The sequence below is a fragment of the Epinephelus lanceolatus genome, chromosome 14 (genome assembly GCF_041903045.1).
Source record: "Epinephelus lanceolatus isolate andai-2023 chromosome 14, ASM4190304v1, whole genome shotgun sequence".
NCBI classification, from domain to species: domain Eukaryota; kingdom Metazoa; phylum Chordata; class Actinopteri; order Perciformes; family Serranidae; genus Epinephelus; species Epinephelus lanceolatus.
In genome coordinates this window covers 42,142,503-42,161,834 of record NC_135747.1, presented here as the reverse complement: position 1 = coordinate 42,161,834, position 19,332 = coordinate 42,142,503, and the positions used below count along the sequence as shown (strand labels likewise).

At 42.2% G+C, this 19,332-nt stretch overlaps 1 protein-coding gene across 6 annotated transcripts in view; it reads right to left on the bottom strand.

Annotated features, from left to right (window-relative positions):
* Positions 1-10,243: 10,243 nt before the first annotated feature.
* The window catches only part of satb2 (SATB homeobox 2), a 92,358-nt gene continuing 83,269 nt past the window's right edge, over positions 10,244-19,332 (bottom strand). For 5 of the 6 annotated variants that reach the window (XM_078174732.1, XM_078174733.1, XM_033618094.2 and 2 more), the window contains 2 exons: positions 12,994-13,200; positions 10,244-12,900 (listed from right to left, as the gene is read on the bottom strand). In XM_078174732.1, coding sequence (XP_078030858.1) covers positions 12,400-12,900; positions 12,994-13,200 — 708 coding nt within the window. In that variant the 3' untranslated portion in view covers positions 10,244-12,399. The remainder of the gene's footprint in view (positions 12,901-12,993; positions 13,201-19,332) is intronic. The other variant, XM_033618095.2, reaches the window with a different exon arrangement.

Here is a 19,332-nt window from a genome sequence, read left to right as displayed (position 1 = left end):
AGTCATTTAATATAATAGACACTCAACCCACGAGATCAGAAACTCGTTTTATTTGTGCAATAGTGATTTGTAATGAAATGATGTCGTCCTGCCTGAGGGGGCGTCGGATCAGAAAACGCTTACATGTGTCGCTCTGGAGGGCAGCGGCTTTGTTGTTTCATTTGGAGGACTGGAGCAGCAGTTACTGCAACATTGACTGTGGATTTAACTGATCGTTTATCCCAGGAAGCTCAGGTTCACATACTGCTGCATTGTGATCTAGATCAGAGCGCAGAGCCGTGACTGTCGCAGCTTCCTGTTTGTCCACTGGCAGAAGTGATAAGCTTCATTTGCCTTCAAAATAAAAAAGAAATCCTTCAAAGAGAGGTCAAATTAGCGGTCCCCAGAGACTTCCCAGAAGCCATCACCCAGACGGATGCTCAGCTCACATCAGCCGAGTGCCGAGACTGCAGCGAGCATCTCTGAGAACCACAGACCTCTGGGTGGTCTTGCTGCGTCTAACCAAGCAGACCTGACTCCCATCCAACTTCTGACGGACCCGCTGTTTAACACTGGGAGGCTGATATGTGTTTAACTGCAGCGACACCCCGCAGGCTCTTCAGGCGCATTATGACACTGCATGTGTGTGTGTGTGTGTTTGGGCCTGCTACCCCCTTGCTCCGCTCCGTCACAAATCCTGTCTGCTAATGACTACCAGCTCTATAGGACCCGAGGCAGGAGGGGTTAAAGCCCACCAATTGAGCGAATAATGAGTTGAATTAGGAGATTTAGGGATGAGGTGGAAGGAGAAGGGGACGGGTGGTACTGAATGAAAACCAGAGGTGCTTACCGCAAAGCTGCAGAGCAGAGAGGCTGTGTGTTGGAGTGTAATAGGGGGGTACAGCAGGGCGGGGGTGAGAACGGAGGAGTGAAGACGGAGAGAAAGCATTCTGATGTAGAGGTGGAAATCACTTCGATTCGTAGACACTGATGTATTTTACTTCAGTACGTACAACAGTACCTGAACGCATCACCGACCCTCTTCATTTCTGTCGTTGTAGTTTACACTGTCTCCATCAGTTCAGTACAAAACTACGAGCACGGCACACGAGGGTGATGAGTCAGCAGTCTGTTATCTATGACAGAGTTATGAAATAATTTCACTGGCTTTCTGCGTCTTTTAAAAATGCTTTTAATGAGGAAGTAACACGCTAACCCAGTATTTACTCAAGTAAAGTAATAATCTCAAAGATTTTCATTAAAATAAATATCTGCTCAGTTACCACTATCTGCTTCCACATGAAATAACACAATGGTGATTGAGCCTGTGGACCACTGATAAAAGTCCTCCATTTGCAGTCCTATGAACTCGCTATATTTCTGGGGAAAAAAAAAATCACAAGCTCCACACAGTTATTAATAACAACATACACACACACACACACACACACACACACACACACTGGTTATGCTATGATAACCCTTTCATCTCGCCAGCTGCTGGGCTCATACAACGAGCTGATATAAATGTTATGAGAGCCCATCCACACCGTCCACAAGCCGCCAACTTTGAGCATTATAATAGCACAATTGTCAGGACTGAGAACTGAGACAAGGAATATGTGCTGAGGTCTGTGTGTGTTTGAGACAGAGAGAAACTGACAGAGAGAAGGTGGAAGGTGAACTATTGCATGCAGTGTCTCTAAGTTATTAATAACTTACTTGGAATGCTCCTTTCTCACTTCAGTCACTTTTCCAGCTGCTAGATCTGCTTAACTGACCAGCAACAACAACAATAATCTATTAAGTGTCTGGTAGATTTTGGAATCCAAGTTCCAACCCTGCGCCTGAACCCATTATAGTACAAACATTACATACAATAACACAACAATGGCACACGGCGTGGCTGAAGTACAACAAATGTTACTTAAGCAAAAGAAGGACATTCTTCCTAGTTTACAAATAACGTTTGGCTCATCTGATTGTAATAACAAAATGATTTTAAACATACATGGACGGTTGAAATGATACTTTGGCAAATACCTTTTTCTGTAAGTCGTTAGTCATTAGAAAGTAAGTCAGGAATTATTGTACTTTTTATTCCACTACATTTATTTGAAAACTTAAGTTACTTTCCAGACACAGATTATCATTAAAAATATAATGATATTATAATTGAATATAGTGAAAAATATCATCAGTAAATGCTCTTACATGCTCTGTTATTAATTAATCAAAATTAATTGCATACATCAATTTGTTTGTGAGTATTTAAAAAGTTCAATTCAAATGAATGTTGGCAGATGTGTCGTAGTAAAGCTGCAGGATTTTGGACACTATTGTCCCCGTGTCCTCCACCACCCAAACTGGTCTGCAGTCCGTTGCAATCCATTTTATAAGGGAGTTAGTCAGTTGGTCACAGGTAGACTGACTCAGTCTGCGTCTGACTGTCTGGCTGAGTGTGGCTTGACGAGGCTGACTGCTAGCTTTAGCATCAGAGGCTGTGCTAACTCGGACCTCTGGGTTTGCTGCTAAATGCTTTGTGTGGTATGAAAATTCCTTCAACGGTTCCATCTGGGTGTTTTTTAAATGTAAATGTTCCACTCACAGGGCTGAGCAGCGTCGGCCTCCATCATGTGACAAAGCCACTGTGGCCTTCAGTGACACACACCAGGTCAAAGGCCACCATACAGTGCGACTAATCAGTGTTACTGTTTTAACATGATATTTCTTCTGTGATTCATTAATCGAAATGAACGGCTTATTTTGACAGGCCTAATAACTAAGTATATTTTGATGCTGATATTTTTACTTAAGTTTTAAATGCATGCATAGCAGAGTATGTCTGCACTGTAGTGTTGCTACTTTTACTGAAGTAAAAAGATTTGTGTACATCTTTCACACTGCTGTGATTAATGAGAAGCTCCACTGCTGAAAGCTCAGTATAGAGAAGATTCATTGGCTCATACATTGAACACTTCTACTCTGATATTGCCGTTATGCTCCCACAAACACATTTATGGATGTATTAATTATTTTATTAACACCATGAGAAGGGGCTCAGAGAAGAAGTATGAACAGATAACACTGCTGGAACAAATGTCACCACTGTGAGGAACCGTCTTCTTAATCAGAACATTCAGTTCAGTTTGCTGGCAGAAGATTACGCGGGTGAGAAAAGCGTTTCCATTCAGATGAAGCTGTTCTCTCTTTAAAAGCCTGATTCTGCATAATATTTGTTGGTGGGTTTTTAAACTGATGAGTTTGGACCATTAAAAGGAAAATGTGCGTCTCAGTGTTTATCAGTCTCGAGGAGGCCGGGCGACGGTTTGATTCTTTTAATTTCCTGGAACATCCATAGAGGCCTAGTTTTCAGTCCAGTTTGCTCACAGAAGAATTGGCAGGTTTGAATATCATCACCAATCAGAGCGAGCTGTTGGCCACTTATTAGCTTTATCTTGCATAATATTCTCCTTTACTTAGTCTGAGGCTGATTAGTTTAAATGAGAACTTAGATTGACAGCTGTGAGTTGGCCCCGTCAGAGTTTATTTTTTAATTTCCTGGAACATCCATCGGGCTCGTCTTTGGTAATAGTGCTTTTAAAATGTATTCTTTCTCTATATAAACACAGGAAGCTGCATTGTCATCCACAATTTCCAGTAAATTCCACCCAAACAGCCTCTTGGGCAGTGCTTTTTTTTCCATCTCTGGTTTTCTTTGATTGCATACATGTACAAATGAAGCAATATTTGGTTCCTGTGGCCACGTAGTTGACTCGACCCAGCCTGCCCCCCCTCCTCCTCCCTTGAGCTAAGCCCTATTCAAGTTTATACACAATGAACAACATTGTTCAAAAGACAAGGCACTCTGAAATAGTCTGGAAGCCTTTGAACATCATGAAACAAGTCATTCCAAGGTTAACTTGGACGACTTAACATAAACTCTCAGAGAGGAATGATTCATGTTGCAAAGAAGAAATAGATGACAGGTTTCTGTTCGCTGGATAATGAAAATATCAACTGCAGCAATAAAATGAGCAGCTGCTCCGTTTCAAGAAGCACCAGCGAATTCTTTTCATTTCTCTGTAATTCTTCTCGTAGCTTCGTCAGCTCTCTTCTACCCTCCAGAAGCATGCGGCAGGGAGACAGACGCGCTATTTTAGGGGGGGAAGTATGGAGAGACGTCGGTGTGTCTCAGCAGGTATAATTATCCCACCGTGGCAGAGTCACAGCGTGAGCTGATTGTCTTCAGTCAGAGAAGACAAGCTGAGAGGAAAACGCTTCTGTAGGAAGACCTCAACCCTCCAGCTCATCACCAACACTTAGGCTCTATTGTTTACTGAAGGAGTCCAACACACACACACACACACACATACACACACAAAATGCCTGACCCAACCCCCAGTGGCAGGTTAAACACCAAGATTGTTCTGCCCTGCCACACCTCATCAGAGTTGAAACTATTTAGAGAGGCAATTGAAGTGTGTGTGTTTGTGTGTTTGCATCTGTGTGTGTGTGTGTGTGTGTGTGTGTGTGTGTGTGTGTGTGTGTGTGTGTGTGTGTGTGATGCCTGTGCAGCTGATTGTCTGGAGGTAGTCTGTCAGAAGAACTACAGTACAGGCCAAAAGTTTGGACACACCTTCTCATTCAATGCATTTTCTTTATTTTCATGACTATTTACATTGTAGATTCTCACTGAAGGCATCAAAACTATGAATGAACACATGTGGAGTTATGTACTTAACAAAAAAAGGTGAAATAAGTGAAAACATGTTTTATATTCTAGTTTCTTCAAAATAGCCACCCTTTGCTCTGATTACTGCTTTGCACACTCTTGGCATTCTCTCCATGAGCTTCAAGAGGTAGTCACCTGAAATGGTTTTCCAACAGTCTTGAAGGAGTTCCCAGAGGTGTTTAGCACTTGTTGGCCCCTTTGCCTTCACTCTGCGGTCCAGCTCACCCCAAACCATCTGGATTGGGTTCAGGTCCGGTGACTGTGGAGGCCAGGTCATCTGCCGCAGCACTCCATCACTCTCCTTCTTGGTCAAATAGCCCTTACACAGCCTGGAGGTGTGTTTGGGGTCATTGTCCTGTTGAAAAATAAATGATGGTCCAACTAAACGCAAACCGGATGGGATGGCATGTCGCTGCAGGATGCTGTGGTAGCCATGCTGGTTCAGTGTGCCTTCAATTTTGAATAAATCCCCAACAGTGTCACCAGCAAAACACCCCCACACCATCACACCTCCTCCTCCATGCTTCACAGTGGGAACCAGGCATGTGGAATCCATCCGTTCACCTTTTCTGCGTCTCACAAAGACACGGCGGTTGGAACCAATGATCTCAAATTTGGACTCATCAGACCAAAGCACAGATTTCCACTGGTCTAATGTCCATTCCTTGTGTTTCTTGGCCCAAACAAATCTCTTCTGCTTGTTGCCTCTCCTTAGCAGTGGTTTCCTAGCAGCTATTTGACCATGAAGGCCTGATTCGCGCAGTCTCCTCTTAACAGTTGTTCTAGAGATGGGTCTGCTGCTAGAACTCTGTGTGGCATTCATCTGGTCTCTGATCTGAGCTGCTGTTAACTTGCGATTTCTGAGGCTGGTGACTCGGATGAACTTATCCTCAGAAGCAGAGGTGACTCTTGGTCTTCCTTTCCTGGGTTGGTCCTCATGTGTGCCAGTTTCGTTGTAGCACTTGATGGTTTTTGCGACTCCACTTGGGGACACATTTAAAGTTTTTGCAATTTTCCGGACTGACTGACCTTCATTTCTTAAAGTAATGATGGCCACTCGTTTTTCTTTAGTTAGCTGATTGGTTCTTGCCATAATATGAATTTTAACAGTTGTCCAATAGGGCTGTCGGCTGTGTATTAACCTGACTTCTGCACAACACAACTGATGGTCCCAACCCCATTGATAAAGCAAGAAGTTCCACTAATTAACCCTGATAAGGCACACCTGTGAAGTGGAAACCATTTCAGGTGACTACCTCTTGAAGCTCATGGAGAGAATGCCAAGAGTGTGCAAAGCAGTAATCAGAGCAAAGGGTGGCTATTTTGAAGAAACTAGAATATAAAACATGTTTTCAGTTATTTCACCTTTTTTTGTTAAGTACATAACTCCACATGTGTTCATTCATAGTTTTGATGCCTTCAGTGAGAATCTACAATGTAAATAGTCATGAAAATAAAGAAAACGCATTGAATGAGAAGGTGTGTCCAAACTTTTGGCCTGTACTGTATATTATTTCACTTGTTTACTCAAGTTGATTTTAGGGATGCCACATAGTTTGATAGATGGCCAACTGGTCAGTGTGTCTGTCTTGACCAGGGTTGGGTATTGTTCACAATTGGACTAGCACCAGTTCCAGGACCTGGACTTTGGTGCTGGTACTTAACGGTACCTTTTTCGGTACTTAACTTCCACTTTAATTATAAAAATGTAATGTTTTTTTTGGAACAAGTGGCATGGGATGATGTTGTAGACTGAAAAGTCACTCTGCTGCACACACAGAGCTTAACTTCTGTTTCTGTGTGTGTGTGTGTGTGTGTGTGTGTGTGTGTGTGTCCTCGTCAGCAGTGATACTAGGCTATTACTAAAACAATATAGAAAAAAAACTTGACCAGCAGATCTGCAGCAGCTTTAGTTTTGGTTCACTCAGTTTGGCTCTGAGCTCTGCCGCTGTCTTCAAGGCTTTGGGGCCTTTTGTGGCACCTCTGATTCTTGTCTAACAACCCAGTCTCACTCCAAAGTCGTTGAAATATGGCACTTGGTCAGTGACTTCCGGATTCAGACACCAACAAAACGTCGGCATGATATTTAGCCAGTCACGGTTATTGTTTAATGGCGCCCGGCAGCATCAGTTAGAAAGCTCTACTTTTATTATTTTCACAGATTACACAGCAAAAAGCATACATCATGCTAAGTGATAGTCAAAGTCTATTTTTATGGCCCCACACTGTGGCACTGGTTTCACAAAATACAATATGTTAGCATGGATTTAGGCCTTTCTTAGTTCTGATGTTAGACGAGTCTAATGCTAGTTAGTTGAAGAGAAACTTTGGTGATTTCAACCAGGTCTCTGTCAGCATGGTGTGGGGAGTTAGTGCAGATAAATGACAATCTGTTGGACGACGATGCAAAATGACCAGTTTCCCTTTGCTAGGCAGACTTTTGCTCATGGAGCTGCAGGCAGGCAATTTGGCACCTTTCATCTGCACACACTCCCACACCACGGTGACACAGACCTGGTTGAAAATCGTCAAAGCTTCCATGTAATACTCCCTGTTCTACCTCTGAAATGATACCTGTGTTTCATTAACTGATGAGTGTGAAACTGTTTGTTCTTACTTAATTTAGCTGCTTGAAGCCATAGCTCCATTAGCTGTGTTTGTAGTTTAAAGCAGTGGTTCTCAAACTTTTTTTTATCATGCCTCCTTTAGAGGAGGACACATTTTAATGCCCCCCTTCCCCGCCCTGACAAAATGACAAAATGATGAAGAAATGGGCCAAGCTGAACTTGTGTACTGAAATAACCAGAGCTTTGTTACTGCGCCAGCTTTTACGATTTGTTCCTGTTGACGGTATTCACACAGTTTTCTCTGAAAGAACTCGAGTGGCTTATTGACGTGACTGCGGTGTTTCAAAGTGTCTTGTGTTGGGTCTCTTACTGTCAGCTCCCAGACATAAAATACACACACTGGTCTCTCCCCATCTCCCACCGCATCCACTGTGAACCCGAGAGCCAGATAGTCTTTGTCATATTTTCTTCTTGACTTGTTTTTTAGTTGATTACAATCAGCTGGGCACTTTGTCTTGTTTGTCTCAGAAGCTTTTCTTTTCGGCCCTGACAAATATCTGTTCATCCTGTAAACCTACAGACTGTCTGTCTGAAGAACACCGTTAATATTGTGAAAGTATGATTTATTAGCTGTTGCACTATGAACGTCAAACACTAGTTGTGCAGCACATTTCCCCCTGGTCACATGTGCCCCACCTGTCATTAAGAAACACAAGTTGGGTGATATTCTATATTTTTCTCATATATAAAAACACATCAGTGAGTCACATTGTTGCGCTGGGTGACATGTTCCTTCATTACCATGAACATTGTGCTGTAGCTGTAGTGTTTTTCAGCGATCCCACTCTGTCCTGCTGCTCTAAATACTCTCTGACGCACCAGATCTGCTGCTGAAAACAGTCCCCACCAAAATGCAACATTTCCTCCTGTTTGAATAACCTTTGCTAAATACCAGTGTTCACCACTTATAGTGACCAATTTTTAAAAATGTTTGTCTTCAGTAGCAACAAACTGGCGTGAGGCTGAGAGCCACAGAGAGGGCAGTGAGGTCGGAAAGTATTTAGAGACACACTGGAGGCATTTATTTTATTAATTCACAGGTCAATATATTTTTAAGCCATGAGTACTTTGACACAGAAAGGGAATACTGATAAAAAGCCACATTATTTTTGGAGGTTTCTCTCGTCAAATAAAGGCATTAACCAATCATATTTTACAGACCACACATCACAGTGTCACAACAGTGGCAGACTTGTTGCAACTCTTGCAAATTCATATTGCTGTCAGTATGAATAGTTTTGATGTGGGCGAGCATTTCACATTTTAGTGTCGGATATTCACCTCGCCTCCAGTGCCTAAAGGCCTTAAGGTGTTGTTGGTTTTGGCCTTTTTGTAAAATGTGTTGACGATAACAAAAATATAGACTATCACCAGCTTTACTCCTTAAAATGAAACTCCTTAAAATGAAACCGATTTTTAACCAGCTCTGTGTCATCGCAGGTTGGCATCACCCGCTGGACTGTTGCCGGCAGATAGGCTGCATAGATTGCCAACCATGGGCTTACTCACTTCATCATTTAAGGAGACACATTTTAAATGGGGGATTAAAGGGTCCACCGCCGGAAAAGTTTGAGCATCAAACACTTCATTTTCTGCAACCTGGTGAATTTCTATGCACCAATTTGTGCCTTTTCTGCATCAGTTTATAGAGTAAGTTTGTTTTATTTTGACAAATATAAGTCCTCTGCTACTTTCAGGTTTTTTTGGGGGGTGGACAAATGCACATGTTCTGAATATTGTAGGGGACATGTCCCCCTGCTTCTCCCTTGGAATCTACTCCATGCTGCCCACACTGCAATGACACAGAGCTGGTTGAAAACTGGCAAAGTTTCCCTTTTAAAAGCATCTTAATTTGCCCAAAATACACCAGATTTCCACAGCTTTGTGCAACCTGTGATCTTAAGCTCTTAAACAGCTAGTCTCGCGCGAGTTGCCATGTAAACACAGCACAGCTGCAGGGCAGGCTAACTGACCACAGTGAGAAATGATGCTAAAACTGTGCTGTGTTTACATGGCAACTCGTGCGAGACTAGCTGATGGCAAGTGGTGGTGCTAGTTCTCGAGTCTCGCGCGAATTGCCATGTAAACACAGCACAAGTGTAGCTGTTATTCTGGCTAGCTGTTATCCTCTGATACCCCGAACGAGTTTTGTGGATTTAAAAACTACACTGGACTTCTTGTCTGCATGAGGGTCAGTAAGTACTGTCTGTATTTTCATTCTAAAGTGGCCATTTCCTTTAAGCGTTAATTCACTGGACCGACTGCCGGTAACTTTCAAGGTGGAACGTTAACTTGTAATGTTACTCAATGCAAGAGTTGACGAAGTGAATCCATCAGCACACCTTAAATTTCAATATGACAACTTTGACCGTTCCATTAGTTTTTATATGACAGACACTTTTAGTAATGAGTGGATCTTCAAGCATTTAAATATAGATTAATTTGGAGCGGATTATGTGAAGGTCATATATTCTAATCCTCACTTCCTGTGGGCTACAGCAACACTAAACCCCTGAGCTTGCCTGAGAAGGACTAAATGCACAAAGCTGCTATTTTTAAATATCCCATGGAGAGAGACTCTCACTGCAGCCTGTTCTATTTTGTTGTGAAAATGTGGGCGTGCAGCCTCGTTCTGTGGACGATAAACCAGGTGCAGACTTCCATCTGTGTCACCGCTGATGAGGAAATACAGCGAGTGCTGGACGGAGCAGTGAGTGACAACAACCCCGCCCACATTTAAGAGGACTGTCTGAACACACCGAGGGTCTAGGTACCATGTCTGAAGGCTTACTGCTGGTTCCAAAGGGACTGGACTGAAAGGGTTTGGTGGAGACTGGGCTTTTGTGTTTAGAGTGTGAAGATCCATAAAAAAGAGTAATGTAATTGAAATAAAAACAGACAATTTTTGAATTCACAAATTTTAATTCACTTCAACATTGGATGAACTAAGATTTCATTGGAACTGCATTTGAGTCTAACCCTGATTCCTGTCGTACAGAAAAGCACAATATCATCATACGGAGTGATTGGAGTCGACGTCATCATTTAAAGGCAGGTCATCTGTTTGAGTGTAGCAGCCGATGAGGATAGTCGAACAACATGGACACTATCCATTGTCAGATCATTATCAGATATGTTTTTTAACATACTTTATAGTTGTTCACAACTGACACCAAGCAAAGAAAAAAAAGCCAGTCTGAATTCTTTTTAAATACTCTGGTGACTGAATTTGCCTGGCACAATGAAACTGATTTCACTGAGTCGTCTAAAGAAAAGGAAAACAGAACAGCACTCTTCTGATACTCCAAACTGGCTCAAACACTTAAAGTCACTCAGCAAAAATAAAAAATAAAAGTATATCAATAACAATTTATCCCGTGTCGGGTATTTACAGACATCAAAAGTGAAGAACAGAGTCGAACCTGCCACGTTTCTTTAATGGCTCAAAAAAGTAGATTGTCATCAACTGCAGCAAAAAAAGCTCAGTTTGGCTTTCTTATTTAACTGCATCTCTTGTTTACTATTTTTGGGAAACAACTATAAAAAATGGCATAATACAACATGACAGGCTTTTTTATTTACCCAATAACACTCAGTAACTTGCTTCTTTTTATTTCTTTCACTCTCTGCTCCTTTTCTTCCTCTTTCTCTCAGGGCAGAGCACTCCTAATGTCTCTTGTTTCCCAAACCACCGCCCTGCTCTGAAAACCAATATTTAAAACCATGGAAATAAAAACTAAAAATAGCACACGATGACAGCAATTCTAACCATAATAACAACAATAATAACAATAATGATAATAATAATCATGGATAAAGATAGCAATAAATAGGGTTGGTGAAGTTTAAGTGCGGGTAGGTGTGGTGAAACACAAGACTGTGGGCACCAATTAGAGAGAGGAGAAGGGGGGGGGGGAGTGAGATGGAGAGAGGAGAGGAAGAGTGGAAGGGGTGGACTACCGCACATAAAGTGACTGATTGTTTGGTTGCTGAATCTCCGCTCTGTCCTTCCTTTCTTGACATTTTTCTCGCCGCATGTACGCGGGGCGGTGCCAGGAAGGGATCAAGAGTCATGGGTACGTAGGCCTCGAGTGTCCCTCCGCGCCACATCCTCTTGAAGTCGGTCCGATATCCTCCCGCCAAACTGTCCGCTGTCATTTCTAAACCTCACACTTGTTTTGTGAGCCTTGAGAGGAGAGCCAGAGGGAGGGGAAGGGAGGCAAGAGTACATCACATCCACAAAATGTCAGTGTCTTTGTGAACAGTAAGTGCTAGATAGGACTGGTAGTGATTCTGGAGTGCGGCGGTGAGGCGAGGGCAGGTTGTCGTGGTGGTCGTTTCCTTTTTTCCACAATGAAATGAAGCTCGTGGATGAACAGCGAGTGCCGTCCGTCCACGTTCTCAGGCAGGCAACAGCATTAGCAACATCAGTGTGTGTCCTGAGGATTTATAGGATTGTAGAGGTCTCAGAAGGCCCCCGGGATCCAGTCTATGAATGTCACTCAGCGGGGCAGATTCAACCCAGCATGTAGGGAGTATGTCTTATGTGACTGTGCTCAGACTTTAGAGAGGAGGAACAGGAACCATTTCTAAACCCCACCTCCTTGGAGTGTCTTCTGGTGTTTGGCTGATTAGGAGAAAGTTTAGTTGTTGACACGTGGACATTCTTTGTCTCTGTCCGTCTGTAGGTCGGATGCATGAGCAGCACTAGGTTACCTGTTAATGAGAGTTTGTGAGTGAATTATTTAAATGTTTTTTGGGAATACTTTCTTTCACAGTTACACAACCGCTGCTGTGTCACAGCACTCTTCTGTCTTTTTGCTGAGGTAATTTCACTCCACACATCAGGCGTTCACAGATGTCTGTCTGAGATTGTCACTATAAAGAGTCGTTTGAGAGATGTACAGTATTTCAGCCTGATTGTTTCTTGACGTTCACCTCTCACACAGTTTCTATGCAGCCATCCTCCATCAGTTTATGACCAGTTCCTCACTTCATCATCATAGACCTTTCTTGCTTTCTCTCCCTCTCTGTCCGCTTCTCTCTGAGTGTCAGTCTCTACCTCTGGTAGTCAGCCTGCTCTCTGGGACTGGATGAGGAGCTCCCAGGGCCCAGAGGGCCACCAGGCCGACCGTGCCCCTTGTCCTTTCCTTCCTCCTGAGCAGTGTTGGTCCCTGAGGACGACTGGTTGGAGTTGGAGTTGGAGCCGGAGGAGGCCTGTGGCTGGTTCAGCCCCCCTGCGCTCCCACCATTCCCCTCTGTGGACTGGTAAATCTCCTCAGCTCCATCCTCGCTAGACTCCGGGTCCTCTGAGCCTGAAAGTAGCTCCTCTTCTCTGTACTCGCTGACGTCCACACCTCCGCTGGCGGCAGCCCCCTCGCTCAGCTCCTTGAGGCGGCCATGGTGCTTGACGTGGTAGCGCTGGTTCTGGAAGAACTTGATGATGGTGTGTTTGGGCAGGTCGAGCTGGGCTGACAGGGTGTGGATGGCCTCCTGGTCAGGGTACAGGCCAACATCCTGGATGAAGCTCTGCAGGATACCCAAGGCCTCCAGGGAAATCTAGAAAAGGCAAAGAACATAGATTAAAACCTGCCACTAAAATGTATTATCATCACTTCATGGGTCCTGAGAAAGCGGAGTAACGTTCTATACCTTAGTGCGTGATCGTGGCTTCTTGTTGTTTCCTGCACTGCCAACTGTGCCAGGTGGACATCCGCCTGCACCTCCTGCTCCCACATTCTGAGACCCCTCCTCGTTGACCGGAGCAGATAACGGCTCTTCACGCATCGGAGACAGGCGGTGCTCCTTCATTGGGGTGGGGGGTGGCCTGTGAAGTGCCTGACGAGAAAGACAAAAGAGCTGATTGATTAATGGGGCACAGTGACCCCTGATCAAGACTGCAGCAGGAATATTTACAGCAACAAAATGACAAGCAAGATACATGAAATGCGTTTATGTGTTTTATCTGATGCACGTCCTGCATATTGTACATGTGCATTTGTGTGACAAGCCATCACATAGACTCCTCAGTATAAACTGTAGTAACAGTGTACAGTAACCTTGTATGATGCAACACATCTTATAACTCCAGCAGTAACCTGTGTCCCCTCTCCAGCACACAGTAGCCAGGGCTGCACAGAGGGTGAGAACAAGTGTTTCACAGCTCACAGAGTGTCACGGTCTATTAACCAGCTCTGAGGCTGGCATTCAAACTGCCTTGCGTCCCCGGTATACCTTTGACCTAATGTGTGTAAGATTAGCTCCAGTAAAACGTCAACCACCTGTCTGCCAGGATGTCTCCTATTTACAAACTTATGACACCCCATCACTATTTAACCAGCCCACTCAACACCCACTCACCTCGGAGGGTGGAGAGCGAAGAGAGAGGACAAAGACATGTAATCGTTTTGATTTAGTACTTAGATTAGGTCGGTAACAACTGCTGTGGCTGTAGTTTGATCATGAAGGAAGAAGGCAAAATACAGAGAAAAAGTTTCTCATGAATGTGTGAAGTGAATCAAAGTGTTAAATGAATATATAGTTGCAGGACTGGGTTTAGTTTCAGAAGTCAGGGCACAATAAAATAAAACTAGGCAAGTTTATTTGTGTATGCAGCTTTTTAAGACAAAAAGAAGACAATTATAAACTGCACTGAACTTTCTACAAAGCAATAAAAAAGCAAAAATAAAATAAATTAGAATTAGACAATAATAATAACGTATTACAAAAAATGTATTACAAAGCAGTGACAGAACAGTTTTTGGTAACACTTAATTTGGATAGTCTCTACACACTCTCAGTTGGACTTTAACTATTCACGCAACCTTTGGTACACAGGTTAAGTTAATAGTTCAAAATTATTCTGAAAATGTGTAGGTACGTTCCTGAATCGTCACATATACTCTATAGACAATGTGTTAAATATTTACAGACAGAGAGAGACAGTTGAAGCTGTTGAAGTGATACAGATACGCTATCTAGTGCGAACCCAACAACGACCACAAACCACCAAAACAATGTAACTATTTTGTGAGTGCAGGAAATTTAAATAAATCAAATTCATCACTTGATAACACAGGGATGTAAATGTGAGTATTGTCTGCATAGAATCGAATTTGTGCTAACAGGAAGTTTGAACAGAAGTGGCTCAAGAATCGATCCCTGAGGAACTCTTCTTATTATTTCTGTTTATTAAGACATTGTGTTTGTTCATGAGTCGTAAGAAATCACAAATCATCTTTTAGAGAGGGAAGATGTTGACAAGATGAAGATGAAGAGGACATCTTAACAGGGCAAGGCGAGCTAATCGTGAATACCATCAGTTAAAAAGAAAAACATTAAATGCTTTAACATTGTAATAAAAAATATAATCACTTAAGCTTCATTTGCTGACGTATGCTTGAACGTAGAACGTGAACACAACGAAAAATAATGGCAGAAAAACCCACAATGCACTTTGGTTATAGTAAGTTTAGCATGATCTATTAAAGACTGATTGTTGTCTTTGTGCTTTACTGACTTTTCTGTGTTTTTTATACATTGTTACCTGTAAAACAAATGATAGCTTTCTTTTAAATGTTTGCCAGTGGAGCTCTCTGACTTTGCTGCCTGGTTACTGATTTGTCTTTAAATTTGATCTGTTTGATTGTCTTTTAGTTTCAATCGTAAACACCTAACTCAAGGTTTAAAAGAAAGTGCTACTTTGACTGCTGCTGGTAAATCAGCTGGAGAAGGATGAACGTTAAATGAGGGTACATGGATTTTCAATAATGCAGATTAAAACCGAGACGAGGAGCTCGATGTTTCCAGCAAGACTTGAAAAAAGTCCATGTGAGCAGCATTAGGATTAGGTGTAAAGAGAGGTTATAAATCAAGACAATATGGGTGTAGAAATGTGTCTGCTATGATGATGGGTGGAGCTCCACTCTGTCAGCGAGGGGTCCTCTGGTTGTCAGGAGTGTGAGGGCTGTCTGACAGCAGTGAAGGAGGGCAGGATAAAGTGTTGGAAGGGAAAGTGGGGACTTTGGTTGTTTGTCAGAAGGTAGTGGCTGTTGTGAGAGCGTTGCGGTCGTGTCCCGCCCGCTCGCTTTAAGAGCAGGGAGGGGCCTCCCCACTGGAATGCCCAGCTATAAATCTGTGGCGCATTAAAATTAAAGGACCCACATAAAGATAATAGTCATTCGCTTTTCTCTCCCTTCTCTTCAATAATAACAGGGTATTACTTAAATAATATTGAGGGCAGGCCAGACCATGAAATTGCTCCGATTTCATTCGCAGGGGCTTTATTTTCAGGGGGGGTGGAATGACCAATTTACAGGAATTCACTTGGTTCTTTCCTTTTTTTGTCATTTTTCTCCCTCCTTCCCCCCATCCTCTGTTTCTTTCCCGCAAAGTGACGGTTTTAGATATTGAGAAAAGACCGTAAGAATGTTGGAAAACCAACAACAAAGAGAGTGAGAGACAGAAAAAACAGATATGTACCCTTGCCCTAATGAGGACCACACAGCCACAAACTTCCCCCCGTACAAACTTACTGAGACACTTAATAACTAAATTGAGGGTAAATCATGGGGGAATTGCGAAACCTACCGTCTCCCCTCCTCCACCCACAGACCCCTTCATCATTTCTGGGCTTATTTGGTCTGACAGCAAGGACTCTTGGATCAATCGCCACACACACACACACACACGCATGATGCAACAATGGCGGGTCTGGTCTCCCTCATGCACTAATGATGATGTTAGAGAGCAGAGCCAAACACACAGGCCTGCTTGGCTTCTTCAGAGTTTATCTCTGCCTTCAACTGGTCATCCTCTTTCTTCCGTGCTCACACTCGTCTTCACCTTTAGTTTTTCTTCCGCTTTTCCATCTCTTCTTCTACCCCACTGTACTTTCTCCTTCCTCCGCCTCCTGCTCCCCTCACTTCTAATGCATCAGGACACTAATGAAGTGGGCCTCTGCCAAGCCAACATGACTCCACATCCAAATCAGCCCTGAACTGGTGGATGCCAGGAGCTCCTACCCCCACCTCTGCATGTCCTCCACCTCTACCTCCCCTCCACTCCTCACTGCCGTCCCTCCCATTGTAACTCGCCACTTTTTACACCTTCAGTCCCCTCTACCCTCCACCTCCTGTGCCTATTTGCCTGGTGCTCTTCGACCTCTCGTCGTAGCCTGTAAATCAGTACACCGCAATATCGTGTGTTACAATCAAAACTGGCATTAGTTAAGGTGAGACTTATTGGTTTTGGTTTATTAAGAAATTCTGAATTCTTCAAAAATCTGGTCTTAGAAATTTAATATTTCAGGCTGGACTCGCATAAATCTGTAATAAACTAGTGCACAATCTGCACCCTGATATATAATTAGCATTTCATTTTTTATAAGCCTTTACACTGGAAGCATTTTCTCAACAGTGCATGATGACTTGTGGGTAATGAGTGTCTTACAACACAACTTTTGGGTGCGTGGGAGCATAAAATCCAGGTGAAAATCATTAAACTCATCTGCTCCTTTTGGTAAATATGATTAGAACCTGAAAAACAGTGAGCATTAGTCATATGCCGTGTAGGGCAAACTCACACCCCGGGGAATAATACCGAGAAATGTAACCAACCCCTGCATGTCACTGGCCAACAAGTCCACCAAACTGAATGACAAAAAGTTTGTCATTGCCTTATAAAATGACCCATATGACCTTTCTGTGATCCTGCGCCCACATCTGCACAACAACTTTGTTTTTCAGTGCGCGGACTGTCACTAAATGATTCATATGCCTGTTGTCTGACCTGCCACCTCCATGGTTAAGGTTTGGTTAGTTTTAGGGATAAAAACTACTTAGTAAAGGGAAAGAAAAGATGGTGGTCATGGTTTAAAAAAAAAGCAAACTGTCCATAGGAAACTGAGCAATACGAACACTCAGCTGACCCTTAAACACCCCGACCTCCTTTTTATAGTCCAACAATAATGCTGAGCACCTTCCTCCTTTCCTTTGACAAATTTCATAATTAACACAACCACAAGGAGTCCCTGTCAGGTTAACGCAGTGTTTCTGCAGGTCCTTGTAGAAATCTGAACAAACAACTAGTGCATTGTTTTCTTCAATGAGAACCATCTCCATCGCTTACTGGCTGTTTGACTGACATAAGCACTGACAGTGTGGCACTATATGTCCATTTTAAGCAAATTTATAGTTTTCTTACTTTTAATTTATTTGTCAGCTAAAGTTCCTAATACTTTGTTGTTAAAGACTCATCATACAAAACATGAGCTTTTGAACTTGTCATTGAAGATTCTCAGTCATTCAGGTCATGGTAATCGTAAGTGCTAGTATCGTAGGCAACTGGACTTGCTTGCATTTCTTGCGTTCAAGAAACACAAGCAAGTCCAGTCGCCTACGCTAGCACATACGATGAGCTTTTGAAATATGATTTGGACAACATGCTATACTATGACTTTTTTCCATGGTTTTGGACGACATACTATACTATGACTTTTTTCCATGGTTTTGGACGACATGCTATAATACGACTTTTTTCCATGGTTTTGGACGACATGCTATACTATGACTTTTTTCATACTTTTGGACTACATGCTATACTATGACTTTTTTCCATGGTTTTGGACGACATACTATACTATGACTTTTTTCCATGGTTTTGGACGACATGCTATAATACGACTTTTTTCCATGGTTTTGGACGACATGCTATACTATGACTTTTTTCATACTTTTGGACGACATGCTATACTATGACTTTTTTCCATGGTTTTGGACGACATACTATACTATGACTTTTTTCCATGGTTTTGGACGACATGCTATACTATGACTTTTTTTCCATGGTTTTGGACGACATACTATACTATGACTTTTTTTCCATGGTTTTGGACGACATGCTATAATACGACTTTTTTCCATGGTTTTGGACGACATGCTATACTATGACTTTTTTCATACTTTTGGACGACATGCTATACTATGACTTTTTTCCATGGTTTTGGACGACATACTATACTATGACTTTTTTCATGCTTTTGGACGACATGCTATACTATGACTTTTTTCCATGGTTTTGGACGACATGCTATACTATGACTTTTTCCATGATTTTGGACGACATACTATACTATGACTTTTTTCATACTTTTGGACGACATGCTATACTATGACTTTTTTCATACTTTTGGACGACATACTATACTATGACTTTTTTTCCATGGTTTTGGATGACATACTATACTATGACTTTTTTCATACTTTTGGACGACATGCTATACTATGACTTTTTTCCATGGTTTTGGACGACATGCTATAATATGACTTTTTTTCCATGGTTTTGGATGACATACTATACTATGACTTTTTTCATGCTTTTGGACGACATGCTATACTATGACTTTTTTCCATGGTTTTGGACGACATGCTATATATAATATGACTTTTTTTCCATGGTTTTGGATGACATACTATACTACGACTTTTTTCATGCTTTTGGACGACATGCTATACTATGACTTTTTTCCATGGTTTTGGACGACATGCTATACTATGACTTTTTTCCATGGTTTTGGACGACATGCTATACTATGACTTTTTTTCCATGGTTTTGGATGACATACTATACTATGACTTTTTTCATACTTTTGGACGACATGCTATACTATGACTTTTTTCATACTTTTGGACGACATACTATACTATGACTTTTTTCATACTTTTGGACGACATGCTATACTATGACTTTTTCCATGGTTTTGGATGACATGCTATACTATGACTTTTTTTCATACTTTTGGACGACATACTATACTATGACTTTTTTCGATTATTTTGGACGACATACTATACTATGACTTTTTTCCATGATTTTTGACAACATACTATACTATGACTTTTTTCCATGGTTTTGGACAACATGCTATACTATGACTTTTTTTGATGATTTTGGACGACATACTATACTATGACTTTTTTCGATTATTTTGGA